This window comes from Electrophorus electricus, chromosome 20 (assembly GCF_041902795.1).
Source record: "Electrophorus electricus isolate QZ-2024a chromosome 20, ASM4190279v1, whole genome shotgun sequence".
Lineage (NCBI taxonomy): Eukaryota > Metazoa > Chordata > Actinopteri > Gymnotiformes > Gymnotidae > Electrophorus > Electrophorus electricus.
In genome coordinates this window covers 16,285,001-16,292,808 of record NC_137516.1, presented here as the reverse complement: position 1 = coordinate 16,292,808, position 7,808 = coordinate 16,285,001, and the positions used below count along the sequence as shown (strand labels likewise).

General features: G+C 40.1%; 2 protein-coding genes and 1 long non-coding RNA gene across 6 annotated transcripts in view; 2 read left to right on the top strand and 1 right to left on the bottom strand.

Annotated features, from left to right (window-relative positions):
- Positions 1-127: 127 nt before the first annotated feature.
- Positions 128-3,039, top strand: c20h14orf119 (chromosome 20 C14orf119 homolog). Of its 3 annotated transcripts, none has more exons than XM_027028728.3 (3): positions 128-545; positions 1,527-1,937; positions 2,464-3,039. In XM_027028728.3, the coding sequence occupies exons 1-3, from the start codon at positions 543-545 to the stop codon at positions 2,635-2,637; spliced, it is 588 nt and encodes a 195-aa protein (XP_026884529.1). In that variant the 5' UTR covers positions 128-542; the 3' UTR covers positions 2,638-3,039. The 3 variants fall into 3 exon arrangements, with proteins under 3 accessions (XP_026884529.1, XP_035391906.1, XP_026884530.1); XM_035536013.2 differs by having other exon boundaries at positions 144-429; XM_027028729.3 differs by lacking the exon at positions 128-545 and adding an exon at positions 553-816.
- A 3,740-nt stretch (positions 3,040-6,779) lies between these two features.
- The window catches only part of LOC145652581 (uncharacterized), a 1,059-nt gene continuing 30 nt past the window's right edge, over positions 6,780-7,808 (bottom strand). The window contains exons 1-3 of the long non-coding RNA XR_014118804.1: positions 7,701-7,808; positions 7,417-7,515; positions 6,780-7,312 (exon numbers count right to left, since the gene is read on the bottom strand). The exon at positions 7,701-7,808 is cut by the window's right edge and continues 30 nt beyond it. This is a non-coding gene — a long non-coding RNA (uncharacterized LOC145652581). The remainder of the gene's footprint in view (positions 7,313-7,416; positions 7,516-7,700) is intronic.
- The window catches only part of dhrs1 (dehydrogenase/reductase (SDR family) member 1), an 8,862-nt gene continuing 8,835 nt past the window's right edge, over positions 7,782-7,808 (top strand). The window contains exon 1 of one of the 2 annotated variants that reach the window (XM_035536520.2): positions 7,782-7,808. This exon is cut by the window's right edge and continues 70 nt beyond it. The gene's annotated coding sequence lies outside the window, so the exon portion shown is untranslated. The other variant, XM_027028748.3, reaches the window with a different exon arrangement.

The following is a 7,808-nucleotide window of genomic DNA, read 5'->3' as shown; positions in this document are numbered from 1 at the left end:
CTCCTGGTTTTACACATCTGTTTTTGCAATATGAAGTTGTTTCTTCTGTTTTCAGTCTCACTTTGGCCCCTCTTTTTCATACTGTCATTATGGGATGATTTTCAATAAGATTTAATTTTGATTTTGTTTGTTTGGGTTTTTCTGGCAAAAAAATCGTCTGCCGTGCTGTGAAGCACACGGGGGCGATATATGCCCCAGTTCTATGCGAGATGGAAATATCTTCAAAGAAGAAGAGAAAGATCATCAGGAAGCGTTATACAATCTATACATTAAAAAAAAAAAAGAAAACATCTCAAAATCTTTCACAATTTCCCGGAAGAGCCCTGAATCTTTTTCCCATACATTTCGCAGACGTGAATCCTTCTGTCTTCAGTAGGGTTACAAAAACACCATCATACAACTATTGTGGAGCCTGTCGCCATTAGCTCGGTAGGCTAACCCTGGACAGAGAAGTCGTTGTTTATTCCGTGTTAGACTTTATAAGTATTTAACTCAAACAGTCGGAGATTGATTAAGCTTCTTTTGCACGTCAAGAAATTCTCATGGTGTGTATATATGACTGTTAACGTGTACTCTTTGTTCGTGGACACTTGGTACTTTGCACGCTGGGATTGATTCTATGTATTTAGGCAGACTGCATGGTGCTCAGGGCTCGTTTTTCGTGTGAAAGTGTGTGGATGTGCTGGAAACGAACCCAGGCTAAAAACAACAGCCCGACAATCACGCCGAGTGTCTTTGAGTTTGCTGTGCAGGCAGTACTGGGTCTGTTTCTTCTTTGCCAAAAAGGTGGTGACGTGTCATCAGGGTGCAACAGAGGTGTGTCTGTAGCAGGTGTTATGATGCTTTACATGCTACTACAGCCAGCGCATCGCTGTGTGCATTTTGCAGGGTTCTTTAAAAATATCTGATGTCACTATTCTGTGGGCTTATACTTTCTCTCTAATATTCCTCGGACATTCTGAAATGTGTCTTGTGATTTTACACCTCGCACTAATGTGTTTTACCTTCAGTTCTGATCACATTTAATGCAAGGCTTAAATGCTGTCTTTATGAACCTGCCAGTATGCAGTACCTGTATGTCTGTATATCACAATGTCTTTTGATGTAGTGTCACTAAGGTCTGTGCATCTGTGCACACACATCTTTTTCAGGAAACAATACTATTATGCTATCATATTAAAACAGGGTAAGAATAGTACTGTAGTCCAGCTTTGTATCTAAATGCATGTTGTGGATATTTATGTGGGATTTTATCCACTAAAATAAATAGTTTTCCCTTTCCGAATCTCAGCTTGTTTTAAAAACAGAAACGTAAGAGCTATGAGACATTTCAGATTGTTTATGTAGTCACATGACTACAGGGAAGCCTGATATTCAGTTTCAGTAATTGAATTGAGTATGATCATCTCAGTTATATAAGAAACAAACTATTTAACCAGTGAATTATGACTACTGATTAAAATGGGTGAAGATTGAGTATTTATGATCACAGTAACTAAAATTCTGCACTTTTGGTTTTTATTTAGAAAATGGCCTGGTTCCACCATGGCCTGCAAGATGCAAAACAACCACAGCTATCTTCTTTGAAGAACCTTGCTACGAACAGTCACATGCGCCTTGAGTCAAACCTCAAACCGCAAGCTTCGTCTGAGGATTGGCCCCACCCCCCTCAGTCCTCCATCCCAGACCTCCCTCGGGTTTCACAGGATTCGGGGCCCCAAAGTTTGGGAAAGCCCACCTGCATGTCTTCCCTCAACCTGAGGGTGAGCGATGACCCTGAACCTCTGTCTTATGTAACTCTTCAGGAACAGAGGTGTGTGTTAAGCTGGTTTCTGGGCTGGGGTCCTCCTCAAAGAGAACGCTTTCTGCAAGACCTGATTTCAAAGGCAGTACCAGGAAAAGTGAGCAGCTTACTGGAGCAGCTCAATACACTCCAGGTGATACTTACATGCATCATTTTATGTATCGTTCCAAATGAAGCCATGAAAGGTGATCTCAGCACCAGCCTTTAACAAAGATTGGAACCACAACCTGAGATGATACAGAATGATTTCAGAGGCACTGCCAGAGTGTTTGTGAATGAAAAATTGTTAGGTGATAATATTTTCTGAGTTATTACATAAGATGTGCAAAGTCAGTCAATTGTTTATGAAATTATTTATACAGTAGAACAAAGGCTCAATGGCTACATCAGGCTAAACTATAACACATACACATATCTCCAGGCAAACTGAAATGATCAGACAGCTGTCAGTAATCCCTCTAATTACCATATGGATGTCACGTGAAATTCAAAGTGTTAGAAACAAGAAACTGGAGTCAGAAACATAAACAAACTGGCATTCACCAAACACATTTGGCGCACCAGCAGCTGTGGTGGCACATGTTACTTCAAACTGCATATTTTACTTTAACATGTTTTATGGTCACTCATCTTCCTAATATCCCATGTTTCCCTTTAAGGTGAAGGACCGGCCACCCAACATTTTCGAGTGCCAGCTGAGACTCTGGACTCAGTGGTTTGAATCGTGGAATGAAGGGGAGAGGAACGCCTTCCTGAGCAGCCTGGAGGAGAGCGATGCCATCTTTGTGGCGCAGTTCTACAGAGCGCTGGCCAGCACTGCAGGAAGGGACTGAGGCATGTCTAGAAGGACCCGTGTTCTTGAACCTCTGTAGCGTTGAACCGTAAGAACGGCAAAAGGGCCGAGGAAGGCATTCGGGTGCTATTAATGACCTTCATTAACCAGCGTTGAAGATCAGCCAGCCTACTGCCATGCACTTAGTGATGGCTGTATGTGTCTTGACAGGCCCACATAGGAGGTCAGCATAAGCCAATGTGGTTTGGTACACTTGGGGTAAGGCTGGTGGAGACCAGCAATCCTTTTGGTGACACAGCCCAAACTTTAAATATGCCCAGAAAACATTTTGCTGTCCTGTGCCTCACAGATGACTGTCAAATATGCACTGTGCACACTGTCTTTAAATATCATAAATATAAGTTAGTAATACTGGCAGCAAATAAAGCCTAGTTTCATTTTGGCTTCTGGACTGACTTCTTTGACTTTATCGTTTTGATTTACTGATGGGCAAAACTACAAAAGAGAAGATGAAATATGATAAGCTAAATTCTTAAATCATAAATATCACAGTGGACTCATCATCCATGAAAATAAAAGTTCAGTAGATTTTTTGACATGATAGCAAGTTTCGGTGATTGCAGTGTAGATTATAACAAATCTACAGAAAATATTCTTATTGTGTTAAATTTAAAAAATGCATAAAATATACTAAAGTACACCCTCACTATCCATTGGGGGATTGGATGTATGAATTCTCTGGATACCAAAATCCACGGATACTCAAGTATATACATAAACTATACGCACATAATCCTGCATACTTTAAATAATCTCTACATGATTTATAATCCGGATTACAGTGTAAATGCTATGTAATTGGTTGTTAAACTGCATTGTTTAATGAAGAATGACGAAGTCTGTCCATGTTCAATATGGACACGCCCATTGTAAGCCTAACTAGCTACATAGTCACATCAGCAACAATGTAACTTGTTCATTGCTTGTTCATTTTTCCCCCCCAAATATTTTCTATCCGCAGTTGATGAAACCCGCTGATATGAGAAGCCAACTGTATAATACAGTCAAAGATTGATTAATTAGACTTATTTATGTTCTGAAGAATGCTGGAAGAAACTTATAAAGACAATAAAAACAAAGTCATTTCTGTCAACAGTATTCTACGAGCCTGCATTTACTAAAGAATAAAACTAAAGAAAAATTAAAATAGATAAACAGTATGTTCAGTCGCTGCATATGAGGCCCTGGCTTGGCCATGACGTCTGTGTGATTTGAAATTGTAGCAGAGTGTAGTTTACATAATAAAGAGGATGAAGTCTTCACTTGGCACATGCTTTTATATATATATATATATATATATATATATATATATATATATATATATATATAGCCACATTATCACAAGAATGGCAGGTGAAAAAAGCATGTGAACATAAAAGACTTAATATTTGACATGTCTTCGATTGTTCTGAATAATACATAGTAAATTAAGTAATGGTTAAATTCATCAATACTTAATAAATAGTGAATGATAAATAATTCAGTGACTACATTTTCATATTCTGTTGTTTTAGGTATTGATTTTTCCATATAGACATGTAGGTAAGCCACTGGCTTCATTTTGTTTGCAGGAATTGAGTTCAAGGCCTTTGTAGTTATCCCGTTCTATAATCAAACCCCAGTCGATTTCTTGAGTTGCAAAAGACATGTTCACCTCGTTGGGGTCCTCTAGTCACCTTGTTGGCAACCTCCTTCATGAGTGTATCTTAGATCAGGCTACCACACTCTCACAGGGAACAACAGCAACATCTGCGGTTCCAGGTGCGCCCCCTCCTCTTATATACCTTCCTATAGGTTAGTGGTCACCTTGCAATCCTGACAGAGTCCTTTCTCCTCAGCCAAAGCCAGTTGCAGCTACTTACATCCACCTCCAACGATGACCTGGTTGCTTGCTGTAGCGTGACGATCGAGTTGGCAGGAACACCTCTGCAACCCACCTCCACACTGGCGGCACCTGTACTCTTCAGCCGCACTGACTCTGTTGCAGCTGCTATGTGTGCAACATAGCATAAATTCTGTTCTTATCCTTCACCCTCTGTAGCCTCCCAGGGTTTAGTCAAAGTTGCCTGTTTTATGCTAGACACTGGCATGTGAAAGTAACCTCTCACAATGCAATGTGAGAGGCAAACTGATGCAAACATGCACAAAGTACAAAAACGTTATACAGCAGCTTTGCACTGCTGTTATGAAAGTCAGATTTACAAAATGTCTTGAGAAGTACATCGACCACTGACATAGTATTCACAGGCAAAGTAAAGTCAACAGATCATCAGACTAACCGTTAATAATAGGCTAAAGTGCATTCAGGGTGGGACTGCATGGAAAATTTCCTTCATGCTAATACTCCAAAAGTCTTCTTGTGCTCGGGATTCACACTGGTGAAACTTTTTGAGCGTGAGGTGTGCTAGTCTCTTTTCGGCTCTTCGGTCAGGTTTAACCCGAACTGATGCAGTGAGTAGCTTCTCATTTGTTAAACAACCATGTCAAAAGACATCCTGTGGTCGTGGAAAATATGTTAATCTGTTCCAGAAGGGTCAAATTATTGGCATGCATCAAGCAGAGAAAACATTTAAGGAGATTGCTGAAACTACTAAAATCTGGTTAAGAACTGTCCAAGGCATTATTAAAAAGTGGAAGGGCAGTGGGGAAACATCATCTTCAAGGAAGGAATGTGGTCGGAAAAAAATACTTGAATGATCATGATTGGCGATCACTTAAATGTGTTGTGAAATCAAATCATAGAAAAACAACAGTAGAACTCAGCGATATGTTTAATAGTGAAAGTAAGAGCATTTCCACACACAATGTGAAGGGAACACAAGAGATTGGACTAAACAGCTGTGTAGCCTTAAGAAAACCACTTGTCAGTGAGGCTAACCGGCTCTTCGGTCAGGTTTAAAGGCATCCGAGTGTAAAGAAATTTCTTTCGGAAGCACCTGATATGGGTAGGCACATAAAAGTTTTATTAGATTCTCTGCCTTGCTGAAAAGAGCTCTGGTTTGAGGATGAAGTTGAGAGACCTTAGCAACCTCTTGTACTATCTTGTGAGAAGCAATCTAGTCTGGCCTTTGTGTCTCCTAATGCACTTTTGTCTATGTTCAAACTATCCAGTCTGGCCAGTAAGACAGAGCTCAATGGTCACAAGCTCAAAATGTTGACACTGTTGTCTTCACAGGTATCAGAAAGACTGGCTCTTATTGGCTTTCCCGTAAGCCCGCCAGTGTACGAATAGCATCTCTTTGTATTGGCGATTTCTCGAGTAAACTGAATTTCGTGGAGGCTTTATGCCAGATGGACAATCCTCTCTCCTCAAAAAGCCTCTCCATCGGTTCATGCCGACCTAAAGACACTAGCCTTTTCAGCACAGGCTGGAGGCACGAAAAAACAAAAACATAGCCCCTCTTAGCAATGCAGCGTAGCCATCTGCACTTATCAGAGCCCTGAGACCGAAAAGAACAGGAAAGGTTTCCATCGCCAAAACGTTTATCAGGGAAAGCATGTTCAAAAGCTGACAGATTTGTTCCCACCAGCGCTAGTTTTCTCCTCTCCTTTAACATGTTTGTTCACTGCCCTCTCACTAGCAAAGAGATCGCCAAGGCACTTGGATCATATGTGCTGCAGGTGTGCTACCGTCAGGTGTTGATTTTGACATGGTAGGATGTGCATTTTGATTATTCTTCATCAGAAATCTACTTTTTGGGTCGCTTATAATACGTTTTACAAGGGGAATGGTACCTTTAGACAGAAAAATTCAGTATTAGTGTTCACTGCAGTTTTACAAACAAAATATTTGAAGAATTACAAATAAATAAATATGAATGTAAAATAAATATGTAATATAAACTGTATAAATTTAATATAAAATGTAAATCCTAAACCTTGTGTAATTCACTGCAGTTTGGACTATAATACACATACACACACCTTGTGAATGTCTCAGTTTTTGCATAGAAATGGATAGGAGCATTGACAAGCAGTAGCAAGACGTGCAAATTTGTCAGCAGCCGGATAATTACTCATTTCCGGATCACAAAAGGCAACTATTTGATAAACAAGTCATTGAAATTCATCGAATTCTTGTAATCCCTGTATGATCAAATTTAAAAAACAAAAACATTTTGCTGTTTGTATTGTCATTTTTATTAATGAATATTTTGTGGAATTTCCTGTGTTGACATTCTCTCCTCTGTCTCATTGACATCATCACTTTTCTCGATGTCCTCAAGCTCATTTTTCGGATCAGTGACAGGTGTTTAATAGAAATAAAGAGAAATTCTAACCCTGCTGCTAAAATGATTTTTCATAATACAGTACAATCTATTCAAACAGTGGCAGACACTCTCGTCCACAGCCATTTACCAGATACCTGTACACAAGTGACTCCGTTGAGAAGACGCTTGATCCTCTTCCTCTCGTCACTGATGCACCGCTGGGAATTATGTGATCTAGTACTGGGACAAGGGATCTCTTGGACAATCCTGGAGGTGTGTTCCCCCACCCTAGGAGTATCTGGTCTTCTACTGCTCTTGCGGTTCACTTTACCCTGAGGGATAGCTACTCTAGCATCTCCTCTGGAGACAGGAGGATTGGTCTTAGCAGGACCGGCAGCAGAGACCAGACCCTTCTTAATCCTGGATGAATCTTCAGACACCTTTCTAGGAAACCGAAAACAGAAATGTTAACATGACATTTGAAATGCCAAAATAATTATTCACTAACATTCTAAAATGAACAGAACGGAGCTGTCGCCACATCCCACCTGCGTAGCTGTTCACGAACCCATGCTGGAGGAGCTTCTTGGCATTCTTATTCAGGTTTGTGATGGCAAGGAGACATGTCCTGGTATTCCAGGCAGGTGCTGAGACAGTGGGTGAAGAACCAATGTTTGATTGTTTACAATTAGCATTATGTTTTTAACTTCAGGTTTAGTTCTCGGGTTTTAGCTGGCTTAATGAAGTGAATACATCTTAGAATAGATCTTAGAATTTTATTTTCTTTTTTAAAATTCATTTTATAACATACAGTGCGCTATCACATCCCTACCGGCTTCGCCTTCGTGCCACCAACAGAGGTCCTCATCTCCCCATTTTTAATTAGTTGGCCTCGTCACTGTGTCGTACTGTCATTTTTAAATGAATAAGCGTCTTAAAT